Below are 12000 nucleotides of genomic sequence, written 5' to 3'. Positions count from 1 at the left end.
CACTCTCCCCTTGCAGCATGCCAGCTCCTTCGACACCCTCCACTCACACAACAACAGTGCCCCCACCACCCAGCTGGGACCCTACGCCTTCAAAATCCCCCTCTCCATCCGGCAGAAGATCTGCAACAGCCTGGATGCTCCCAATTCCAGAGGGAATGACTGGAGGCTTCTCGCCCAGAAACTTTCCATGGACCGGTGAGTCTCCCTGAGCTTGCTCTGTGCTCTGTTCATGCTAGATTTCATCTAGCCAGATTATATGCATCCACAGAAGCCCACATATAGATACAGAGATATCTGCTCATAGTTATTTCCATCCATATACACGTACTGTGGTCTGGATCTCTCCTCATTTTGGCCTGGCCTTCATCCATGCTTGTGGTGTTCCCAACTGGGCTCTCCTCCGAGGCCCAAAGGAAGGGAGGGGACACGGTCAATGATTTCAGCAAAGCAAAGCTTGCACTGCTTTTGCACGAACGCTGGCTCTGTATAAAAACACAGACAGTGGCTTAAGGGTTTTGGCATTTGCATCATGGCATTCCCATCATGGTTCACACTGCAAAGAGGTCGGCTGCTCCAGCAGCATCCACCCTTCCACCCCCAAAGGATATTGCGCCAACCTGCATTTTCTTTCTGCTTCTCCTGTACAGGTATCTGAACTACTTTGCCACCAAAGCCAGCCCCACTGGGGTGATCCTGGACTTATGGGAAGCTGAGCACCAAGACGATGGCGATCTCAACACCTTGGCCAGTGCCTTAGAAGAGATGGGCAAGAGCGAGATGCTGGTGGTCATGGCCACGGAGGGTGACTGCTGATGGTGCTCCCTTCAGGGGGATGGCGAAGGGGGACCTTCCCCAGCACCTGTCCCTGCATGGGGGCTGAATGAGGAAGGGCCGAGGGCCCTGCTTCTCCCTTCCCACGTCACTGTCAGCCTTACAGACCAATCCTCAGCGTTTACAAGCAATTCAAGTGTTACACGGCCTTCCTCCTCCTCTCGGGTGGCATTGGTGATGCTGGAGGAACTGGGGCTTCTTGAGCCGAGGCAGTGGGGGCTTTCCTTCTCCTTTGGGTTCCTTCCCATCTGGTTCTCCTCCTCCTTTGATAGCATTTCTGCATTGAAGAGATGAGTACAACCTAGGCAAGTGGCTTATTTCTGTCAAAGGCTTCAGACAGCTTCAAAAGGCAAGTAGGAAAGGAAGAAAAAAGGAAAACAAAAAAAAAAAAAAAAAAAAAAAAAAAAAAACCCAACAGTTTCTTAGGAAACGCAAATAATTTATTATCCAGATCTTTGGATGAGTCCTTTTTAAAAAAAAAAAATGGGAAAAAAAAAAAAGATTTATAAATCTGTGTGTGTGTGTGTGTGTGTGTGTGTGTAAGAGAGAGAGAGAGAGAGGGAAGAGCACTGTTGTGGTCAGAGTGGCAGAGAGAGATTTAAATGAACGCTCTTTTTTTAGGGAAAGCGTGCGGTCGAGCTGAGCAAACTTTGTTTACATGTCCTGGGACCCCAGGAAGTCCATAGGGTTAAGTGCCTCTATTCCCCTGTGCTTCAGGGTGAGCTGAGACCCTCCCCCAGGTTTTCACTGCATGTTCCCCTTCCTGGTGGCAGTCCCATGGAGTGGGGGCTGCAGGTGCACAGGAGGGCTGCTGTCCTGCTTCTCTCCCTGGCATTCTCTAAGGAGCAGCACAGCACAGCACGGTGCCCCTGTCCCCTTGCTCCTCCTCCATCGCTGGGCTCTGTCTCCATCCGTTGTGGCATCAGCAGGGGGTGCCAGATCCATTCACGAATTCTTCCCCAGCGTAGTTTTGAGGGGGAGCTTTTAGGATGACTGCGCCTTCATATAGAGAAATACAAACCAAAGACTTCAGCCCGGCGCTAGGCACAGGCCAAAGTTGTTTTCTTAACAGAAACCCAGATGGTGCAGTTCATTCCCCAAACCTGGGGTTTTGGGAGGCAGGTCGGGGGGCAGACCACATCCTCTGGGCTCCCTGGTTTTGGGTCAGTATTTTGGCAGGGATGCAGGGAGGAAGGTGTGGGTCTGCAGGCTGCTTTGGGGGAGATCCATATGGGGCTGTCCTGCTTCTGCATGAGGTCTGAGGACAATGCCTGGGGGTCACTGTGCCATTGCACATATCAGGGTTGCTGCATGTTTGCACAAAGCCCGCTGGAATTATGGACATGCCCCATGCCACCCAGCATTTTGAAGTGTTGGCTTCACATTGGGGTTAGAAAACAATGCCAATGGAGTCCTTAGTTTGCTTTCTTTGAGTTTCTTTTGGTCCTGTGCTGAGTTCTACCTCGCTACCTTGCTGGTAAGGAAGGATCTCTAGGCTGGGAGCCGGGCTAAGTGTTCCAGCACGTAAGCAGCCACTGGGTTTCCATCCCGTTGCACCTCCTTTATTTTCTCCTTTTTTTCCTGTAGTTGACATTTTATAACAGTGGAGATGTTGCGTGATGAATGGAAAAGTAATCGTAGGATAACGAGGTTCATCACAAAGGTATGGTGTCTCAATGAAGGCTAAACATAGGGATTACCTGCAGGTAGAAGTATTTACTCGTTGATTGTTGTATCTTAGAAAATTGTCTATTAAAAAAAAAAAAGAGAGATTTTTTCAGGTTGGAAGCTTGGGGTGGGAAGACTTCTGGGTGAATCCCTTTGCCACCAAGGAAGGGTTTCCTCTCTCCTTCAGGTTGCATTTCAGCATCCAATCAGCGACACCCCATCCCTTAGCAAGGGAAAGAAGCAAATCTGGGGAAAAAATGAAGAATTGCTCTAAGGAAGCAGCTGCTGACATTAAATAGGGCGTCAGCAACTCCTCTGAGGGAGGTGAGCTGCTCTATTTGGGTGCAGGACGGGACACGTCTGAATCTCTCTCGCTCTCATTCTCACTGCCTGCTCCGTGGAGCATGCAGCCACCCATCTGTCCATCTGTCCTTCTTACCCTGTCTGTCTGCATCCGTCTCTCCTCCCTCTGGGGCCATTCAGTGCCAGCCTCGGGGCCATGGGCCATGTGGTGCTGGCAGCGTCTGTCTCCATATTTATACGTCCAGGGGATGGGCCTGGGGGCATCCTCTCCATCTGCGTTCTGTTTATTCTGTAAACTAAAGAACTGTAAATAAAGTTTAGCGTTCCTATTGTAACAAATTAATTTTTATGCAATAAATTATATTTCCTAGTCTAATAATTAAAAGGAAAGAAAAAAAAAGTAGACAATCTATTCTCTCCTCCTGTGTGCATCACTCGCCTGCTGGTTCCTACTGGGCTTGACAGCTGCTGCAGCTCTGTCCCTGTGGACCCGGCTCCCACACTGGGGAGGGGTTTTGGGACCCTTGCTCATCATGGCCAATCTTAATCCATCTCTTGTGCTTGGAGTTCAACTCTGGAGGTCATCCTAAACACCCCAGGTGGTTTTCCCCCCACCTTCTTTTAGTTGGATGCTGTAGGTATAGCACTCCTAAGGGACAACAGCACTCTGCTTTGGCTGCAGTCCTTGGCCATGGTGGCTTGGGGTCTTTGTAGGGAATGGCTGCCCTTGTTCTCCTGCAGTATGGGATGTGCTCCTGCTGGAATATTTGGCCCTTTCTTTCCCCTTAGCCCAAAACTGCAGTCAGTGGATTGAATCGACTGGAGCTGACCTTTGGGTCTGCAGCATGGGGCATCTCTCGGGTGTGGGTAATGCTGACTCGAGGGACCATTACAGCTTTGTTCAGCACAGCCTGGCTTTATTTACCCTGCTCAGCTGTCACAGTCCCTCGTGTTGTGATCAGAGGCTCTTCTCCAACAGTGGTTCTTTTGACATGATAGACTGCAGCAGGTCAGAAATATCAGACAAATCCCTTGGAGCTGATGGGTTACTGACTCAGAGAGGCTGCACTGGTTCCTCAGGTGCTTTTCCAGCCTGGTGCATCTATGAGAATCAAAATCCCAAGAAGCAACCTCTGCAGAGATCCCCCTGCGCTCCTCCAGAGCCTTTCCAGCTCAATTCACCGCCACCGGTGACACGGGTTGGGCATGAGCTTCTGCACGGCTGCTCGCCAAAGAGAAATTGTGTGTGTGTGTGCGTGTGTCCGTCCGTCCCTCAGTGCCACATCTCCACGGCTCTGCAGCACCTCCAGGGACGGTGACCCCACCATCACCCTGGGCAGCCTGTGTCACTGCATCACCGCTCTTCCAAAGAAGAAATGTGCCTTAATATCCAACACTTGGGAAGGGGTGATGTGCTCAACCTTCGGCGTCTTCCCCCACAACCAAGCTCTGGGCGGTGCCCTCGTTATCCCCATTAAAAGCCGGGGGGAAGGAGAGAAAAAAAAGGCTGAAAATACGTTTTGAAAAAAAGTGGAAACACGTCGGGAACCAAAGGGGGGAAAAAGGAAACAGAGGGGAGGAAGTGATGCTAGCTTCGCCGCCGAGCAGGAGGCGGGCTGCCGCGTCCCGCCGCTTCCCTTCCGTCCGCCGCGGTACCGCCCGGGGGCCGTGCTGGGGCCACCCCTCGGGGCGGAGCGGGGCGGTGTTGGCGGCGTATCCCGGCTCGGCCCGGCCCGGCACGGAAGGAGCGGACGGGGTGTGCGGCGCCCGAGTAAGTGGGGCTGCGGGATTGCGGGTGGTGGGATGTCACGCAGCGCTTCCCTCCATCTTGCTGGGAGGATTTCTGCAAAATCCCCCCTTTCCGACAGTTTCTCCCCTCGCATCCTTAACGGGGCCTTCCTCGCAGCTTTTGCCGGGGGGGGGGGTCCGTCGGGCAGAGCCAGGCGAAGCTGCGTGGCTGTGCAGTTGCCCTGCAAAGCCCGCTGCTGTTGCACCGGTTTTACAAGTGGCTTAGCAAAGCTCTTACCGGCCTGAGTTAGTTTACAAGCCTGGGGGCACGAGGTCAGCTTCCAGGATGCTTTGAGAAGCCTGATTGATGGGTCACTGCACAGCCTGATGTGCTGAGGTCATGTGCTGTTATGATGTTCCTCCAAGCCTTGCAGGAGCTGGATTTCCTGCTTACAAGAGGGAAAAGTGAATGCAGGTACAGGTTAATTATTAGCTGCGATGAACGTGGCCAGGAGCCCAGCTGCCTGCTGGATGGGCACATGGTGCTGCTGTGGCGGACTTGTCTCAATCTCACCTTCAGAGTTTTCAGCTCGCAGCCCTCCCAAGCCCCGTACCGGTTCTGCTGGGCACCCACGGGGCAGCTCCTGCTGCCTCCCACCTGCTAACCCCCTTCACGTGGCTGTTTTGCAGCGTGCCAGCGCCATGCACCCAGTGGGCAGCAGCTTTCCCCCAGATGAAGAGCCGCTGATCGAGGAGCCCTCAGTGAACAGAGCCAGCCAGCCGAAGCCAAGCGACCACCTCAATGGGGCTTATGTGATCTTCTTCCTTCTGGGCATCGGGTCGCTGCTGCCATGGAACTTTTTCATCACGGCCAAGCACTACTGGGCATATAAGCTTCAGAACTGCTCAGAGCAGGCAGAACCGGCCCCCTCTGACCTGCAGGTGAGTGCACATGGGTTGGCACCACCAAGGGAACACACAGCCAAGCAGTGTGTCATTCTAGTGATGGTGGAGTCACCTTGGAGGTTCTCAAAAGGTCTGGCAGGTGTGACCAGAGTAGCTATTGAGGCCACAAACATCTGGCTCTTAGCATATAGGATGTGGAACTTGTCACACTGTGATTGATGTACACTGGGGGCAGCAGGCTTGCTAGCAGGTGGGCACACAAGGCACTTCTCTCCCCAGAAAGCCGTCTTCTCCCCCAAAAGCCTTCTCTTGCTCCTCCTCATCCTTGCATGTCAGTGTTCCCAGCAGGCGTGGCCTCCCTTCGTTTCCTTTCTTCCTCTCCAAAGCAAAGCTTCTGGTTGGAAAAAGCGTGGTTGCGATGAGTCTGCATCGGCTCCTCCTGCTGCTCAGCTTGCTCAGGTGGTTTGGGCACATTTTTTCACAAGCACAGAGCCCAGTGCAACACCCACGTTTTCTCTGCTTTCTGACGCAAGTATGGTACCCACGGCTGTGCTGGTTGCTCTCAAGTCTGCTGTGTGGGCTTCTTTTGATGGGGAGAAAGCACAGTGCAACTGATGGTGCTTGGACCACAATGCTGGAGCACCAGAGTGCTGGTGTAGATGGGGATCCTCGGTGAATTAAGCTGATGGACACCATAACGATGCAGCCTGGCTTGTGCTGAGTGGCCCTTCCTCTGTACCCTGCTCAGGGCAGGGTACGAAGCATGCCGTCCTCCTGCATCCCACCTGCTCCTATTGCTTCTGCAGGAAGCTTGTCCCAGGGAATTTTTTAATAAGCTGCTTTGGGGTGAAATGGGTATCCTTGGAAGATGTTTCTCAGCATCATGAAAGCCCATTATGCTTGAGCAGTATTGCCCTGGAAGGTTGGCCCATCCAGAGAACATTATTTTCCTCCAGCACCGACATCTCCATCCTAAAAACTCCTATTTTAAGGATTGCTGTATTCCTGCTCAGATCATTTCTCTGTTAAAAAAAGATGTTTTTCCTTTTTCTATGTAGAGCCTCTATCCTCGGTTTTGTAACCAGTGTAAGGGCATGGTTGAGTTTGTTCCCTTGCTTGGTGTTGTGCCAACATATCAATGCACACTGCTCTCCTGAGCATGAGGGTTGTTGCTTCTGTCAGTACAGAGCAACCTGGGTCTTCTCTGGTGGTTGATCTGAATCAAAAGGAAAGCTATCAGCCCCTTTCAGCCCTTCTGGAAAGCACTCTGGCCATGGCAAAGACTCTCCCAAAGGCTTAAAACTTATAAATGATTTATGATTCAAACCCAACACATCCCAGTGTGCTGCACGCCCATCCTCTGGCTATGGCGATGCTTGCTGCTGGTCAGTGGTACAATGTGATCCTGTTGCTTTGTAGCTTTATTTCAAACCACGTCCACAGAAGTGATGCAGGCCATAGCAGAGTCAGCAGAAATAGAGCCAACTCATAGTCTTCCTTCTCGTTTTCCTTTTAGCCAGAAACAATAGCAGTTGAAACACGTCTGCTTGTTCCTTCTCTTCTAGCAGCATTTGGCTATGGGTAAGGTGGAGTAAAACTTCCCTGGGTGACTGAGTGCAGCTCAGACTCCCAAGTTTCTTAAATACTTTCTCAAATTCCCTTCCTGCTGCTCATGCAAGCAAACGAGTGTTTCCCTGTGGTGCTTGAAGCACAGCATCACTGCAAGTGCAGATGTACTTCTGCTTGGTGCAAAGCTTTCTAAAGCTTTGTTTCCTCACCACCGCCTCAAAAAGAAAATTAACTTGGAAGTGTATTAAATATCCCCGGGGGCTTTTTTTGGGTAGGTTGGTAAATAAGGCTTAGTTTTAGCCTGTTGTTTTGTCTATTCCCTAATTCATTGTATGTCTGCAGAGCTTTCAGCCTGCTGCTTCCCAAGCTGATGCAGTAAGTGCAGGCATTTACATCTCTGTGTCTACAGCCCCTCTAGGAGCGATTATTAGATTTCCCGTCGCTTGCAGTAAAGCTCTTGATGGTGAGGAATAAATTAACATGCTTGTAAACTGATTAAAAGAAGATGGTGCAAAGCTGCAGAGAAACCTGGAGCAGGGAGAGCAAAGGTGCCAAATGCCTCCTGCTTCCTGGCTGCATGCTGGGGTAGGGCAGTAGTACCTTTTGTGCTGTGTCATGCCAGATTTAGGAGCTAGAGCTCTCTGTGTTGCTCTACCTGACCTTTTTTTTCCCACCCTTTTTCCTGGCAGGATTACTTTGAGAGTTACATCTCCATCGCTTCGACCGTGCCCTCGGTGCTGTGCCTGGTTGGAAACTTCCTGCTGGTCAACAGGTGCGTGCGGGGTGGGCTGCCTTCCCCTCTGCCCCTCTCTCCTTTCTGCCCCATGGGTGAGCTGAGAGCCTGTGTAACAAGTAACCTCCTTGCTCAAGCAGTCATCTCCTCCACCTTTGGCTTTCTTTATTTTAGATTGGATTTTATTTGATCCTCGCAGTGGAGGAGATGCTGCTCCCTGCGTCACACCTATTAAGTTACAGTTTTAAAATGAGGGTAGAGCATTGGTTCGGGACAGGGAGTTTAGAGGAGGGTCACAGAGTTGTTCCTCCCTGCTGTCCCCAGGGTACCTGCCAGCATCCGTATCCTGTCCTCCCTCTTCATCATGCTGTCCATCTTCCTGGTGATCACAGTGCTGGTGAAGGTGGATACGTCCTCCTGGACCACCTGTTTCTTCGCTCTCACTATTGGCTGCGTGGTGGTGATCAGCGGTGCCTCCACCATCTTCACCAGCAGCATCCTGGGCCTGAGCAGCCGCTTCCCCATGAGGAACTCACAGGCACTGCTGGCAGGTGCGTGGCCTGAGTGTGAAGGGTCCCCTCCTGCTGCATCTCCCACTCCTGGTGCAGTTGTGTTCCGTGGGTTGCTGTAGGTTGGGTTTATTCCCTTTGTGGCTGGCATTTTGTCACATGGTGTTTATTTTGGAATCTTCACTTTGCCCTACAAAGGAAAAAAAACCCAGAAACTTGCAGACTGAGACAAAGGGAAGTTGCTGAACGAGAAGCATAGTGGGTCACATGAGTCAGAGCTCTCGTTTCTGCAAATGCCCGGCAATCTCCAGTGCTGATGTCTCAGCAGGGATGGACCTTCACCATCCCTACCCAAAGGAAAACGTCCCTCACAGTGCCCACAGCCAAAGCCACAGCATGATCTGTGCTTTCCCCACATGAGGAGATGGTGTCCTTTCACTCCTCACTTTGCATCTGGAGGAATCTTAAATGTTGCCTTGTTTCCTCTCTCAGCATTTACATGCATTTCCATAAGTGATGAGGGGCACGCGGGGAGCTGTGAGTGATGAGCTCCCTGGAGGCTTGCTGGTGTTGATAACGTTATGAATGTGCTGTAGGAATGTGTTGAGAAACCATGAGGAAAGGAAAAAAAAATAATAATAATAATCAAATGGAGATGGAAACGTTTTTCCTGGGGCTGAAACAAGGGTGTTTTAATGAGTATGGCCCTTTGGGTTGGGTCACATGCTGGCTGTGGTGTGACGTGATGGAGGGGGCTCGAGGGGCCTCTGGTATGGCCAATTTGGCCACTCCCCACAAACAGCCACCTTGCAGGACAGGCCATGGGAGGCACAATCAGTGCAGTCGCCTCCGTCATCGACCTGGCAGCAGCGGCCGACGTGACTGACAGTGCTCTGGCCTACTTCCTCACGGCGGACATCTTCCTCGTAGTCTGCATCATGGTGTACCTCCTGCTGCCCCGCCTGGAGTACTCCAGGTATGGCACAGGGGCTCTGGCACAGGGCAGCACTGCTGGCTTCCATTTGGCCAAAACCTCGGGATGAAACTTGTCATGAGCTGAGCCTCTGGGGAGCTTTCTCAGGGGGAGAAGAATAGAATCATAGAGTTATAGAATCATTCAAGTTGGAAAAAGATAAATATTAGTAATGTCTTTTTTAAGATCTTTATTGATGATTTTGAGATTGAACCTCGAGTGCTGTGTTTCAGTGTTCAGCATCTCATTACAAGAAGGACATGGCCCTAGAGTGTGTCCACTCTGGACACTAGAGAAGGGCAGTGAAGCTATGAAGGGTCTGGAGCACGTCTTACAGGGAGCAGCTGAAGGAACTGGGATGGGACAGTCTGGAGATAAGGAGGTGCATGGGAGATCTTATCACTCTCTATAAGTGCCTGAGTGAAGGCAGTGGTGAGTTGGGGGGTCAGCTTCTGCTTCCAGGTAACAGCCACAGGACTGAAGAGAATGGCCTCAAGTTATGCCAGGGCAAGTTCAGTTTGGGCATTAGAACACACTTCTCCTCCAAAAGAGCAATGATGCAGTGGCACAGGCTGCCCAAGGAGGTAGGGCTGTCACCATCCTTGGAGGTATTGCAGAGCTGTAGAGATGTGGAACTGAGAGACATGGGCAGTAGGAGTGGGCTGGGTGAGCTGAGAGGACTTTTCCAGCCTTATGGTTCTGTGATCCTATGACCGCTAAGATCATCTAGCCCATCATCACCATGCTCACTGAGCTGTGTTTCTCACGAGCTGCTGGTGAGGATACTGCTCCACCCCATATTTCCAACTTCTCTATGATCTCCCTTCTCCATTTTTCAGGTATTACATGGGGAGCCACTGGGAGCACCCATCGCTGGTCACGTCGCCCAGCAGCCCCATGGAGGATGAAGCAGAGCCAGGAGGCCCAGAACACAGCCTGCCCCACAGCACCACCATCCCTCCACTGCGCCCCATCCTGCACAAGACTGCCGCCCTTGGCTTCTGCCTCTTCTATGTGTTTTTTGTCTCCATCATCATTTTCCCTTCGCTCTCCTCCAGCATCCAGTCTGTCCACCAGACCTCGGGCAACCTGTGGGCCACCAAGTACTTTGTGCCTCTGACAAGCTTCCTGCTGTATAACTTTGCTGACTGGTGCGGGCGGCAGATCACCACCTGGATCCAGGCGCCTGGCCCCAACAGCAGGCTGCTGCCTGTCCTCGTTCTCCTCAGGACCATCTTCCTCCCACTCTTCATCCTCTCCAATTACCAGCCCCGGGCCCACATAAGGACGGTGCTCTTCAACTGCGACATCTACCCAGTGGTGTTCACCACACTGCTGGGTCTCAGCAATGGCTACTTGGGGACGCTGGCCCTTATCTATGGCCCCAAGATCGTGTCCAAGGAGCTGGCCGAGGCAGCGGGGGTGGTGATGAGCTTTTATCTGGTCCTGGGGCTGGCCATGGGCTCTGCATGCTCAGTGCTGGTGGTGCACCTCATCTAGGGAAGAGCCAGAGGGATGCTCTGAGTTTGCCCAGCCGGGAGTTTGGGAGCAAAGCAAATGGACCAAAAGACTTGACTGCAGGGTAACAATGGGAACGTCTGAGCAGTCAAAGAAACCTTTCCCTCCTTGAAATGCCCCTGGAAATGGGCATCTCACTGCATGAAACCCCAATGGTGGCGTGGAACCAAAGGTACTGCAGCCCTTGGAGCCTTCAGTGAGCCTAGAGGGTGAATAACAGCAGGGCAGAGGGATTTCTCCAGGGAAGGGGAAACCTTGGTGTGTGCAAAGGAGATTCCACTTGCACTTCCTCATGCATTGATTTTTCCAGATGATTTTTCCAGCCTGTGGCTGTTTGCTTTTCTGTGCTGCCGGGTGCAGTTGTGAAGGCAGTAATTGTGTACACTACCCTACTGATCTACAGGTGAATCCTAAGGAAACTGAAACGTGAAGAGGTCTTCTGTGTTTTTAATGTGTCTTTAGCCTGAGCTGAGAGGTAAAATCTGTAAAATCAGGGAGAATTGCTGAAGGTGTTCTGATGTTACAATTACTGAGTTCACAACAGAAAATTGATTAATTACAGAAAATGAGTGGCATGACAGTCCCCAGGTGCTTTCAGGGGGGTGAGTTACTGTAACACCCAGTAATAGGGTGTATGATTAAGAGGAGAAGCTTTGCAGTTCTCGACTTTGCACACGTGGGCTCTGCAATCAACAGCACAAGCACTAGTGGTGGTATTAACCACCATTATGTCTTTAGCTTCAGGTGGCCTTGGTGGGCTTTTAAAGGCAGGTTAGAGGTCCTCTGCTCTGTGTTGTTTGGTTTTCCCCACATACCAGGTGCTATGAGGTCTGATTCATTCACTGGCTGCTTTCCACATCTGCCCATCCTCTCCGTGATGTTACGGAGTGAAATTACCAAATATCTCTCAAGACCAGGACTTGATTGTCTGATACCATTGGTAATAAAGTTAATTCTGTGTAAATGCTGGTGCCTGAAGTGATTTCTCTTGGAGATGCACAGGCTGGGACACAACTCAGATTCCTTTCTGCCATGACTGACCACGTCCTGTGGTGCCACTCCCCATGTGCATGATGGGATGGAGCCAAGTTGCATGGAGCCAGAGTCCAAAAAGGCTCTGCCAGATGGACTCCAGCTCGTACCACCTCCTCAGCTGCTTCACAGAGATGTGCAGAGCTGTAAATGTTTTCACTGTGTTTTGCTATTGACATGTGTTGGAGAGGTGCAACTCTGTTGTAGTTCTGAAAGTGAATCTGGTTGTC

The 12000-nt window shown here is 51.5% G+C and overlaps 2 protein-coding genes across 3 annotated transcripts in view; both read left to right on the top strand.

The window, feature by feature from the left end:
* The window catches only part of UNC5B (unc-5 netrin receptor B), a 30919-nt gene extending 27723 nt beyond the window's left edge, over nucleotides 1–3196 (top strand). For both annotated transcript variants that reach the window (XM_048946503.1, XM_048946502.1), the window contains 2 exons: nucleotides 17–195; nucleotides 648–3196. In XM_048946503.1, the coding sequence (XP_048802460.1) occupies nucleotides 17–195; nucleotides 648–813 (345 nt within the window). In that variant the 3' untranslated portion in view covers nucleotides 814–3196. The remainder of the gene's footprint in view (nucleotides 1–16; nucleotides 196–647) is intronic.
* Nucleotides 3197–4428: 1232 nt separating this feature from the next.
* SLC29A3 (solute carrier family 29 member 3) lies at nucleotides 4429–11691 on the top strand. Its single transcript, XM_048946669.1, has 6 exons — nucleotides 4429–4573; nucleotides 5221–5472; nucleotides 7695–7777; nucleotides 8063–8289; nucleotides 9061–9223; nucleotides 10060–11691. The coding sequence occupies exons 2-6, from the start codon at nucleotides 5233–5235 to the stop codon at nucleotides 10718–10720; spliced, it is 1374 nt and encodes a 457-aa protein (XP_048802626.1). The 5' UTR covers nucleotides 4429–4573; nucleotides 5221–5232; the 3' UTR covers nucleotides 10721–11691.
* Nucleotides 11692–12000: the final 309 nt, after the last annotated feature.

Source organism: Lagopus muta, chromosome 5 (assembly GCF_023343835.1).
Source record: "Lagopus muta isolate bLagMut1 chromosome 5, bLagMut1 primary, whole genome shotgun sequence".
Taxonomy (NCBI): Eukaryota; Metazoa; Chordata; class Aves; order Galliformes; family Phasianidae; genus Lagopus; species Lagopus muta.
The sequence above is the reverse complement of the archived record's forward strand: the minus strand, read 5'-3'. Positions and strand labels throughout refer to the sequence as shown.

What these genes read in the sequence shown, in the direction of transcription:
- SLC29A3 (XM_048946669.1), top strand. Translation starts at nt 5,233, where the DNA reads ATGCACCCAGTGGGCAGCAGCTTTCCCCCAGATGAAGAGCCGCTGATC. An exon ending in CTCACAGGCACTGCTGGCAG is followed by an intron (nt 8,290 to 9,060) that starts GTGCGTGGCCTG and finishes GCCACCTTGCAG; the next exon opens with GACAGGCCATGGGAGGCACA. An exon ending in CCCCGCCTGGAGTACTCCAG is followed by an intron (nt 9,224 to 10,059) that starts GTATGGCACAGG and finishes TCCATTTTTCAG; the next exon opens with GTATTACATGGGGAGCCACT.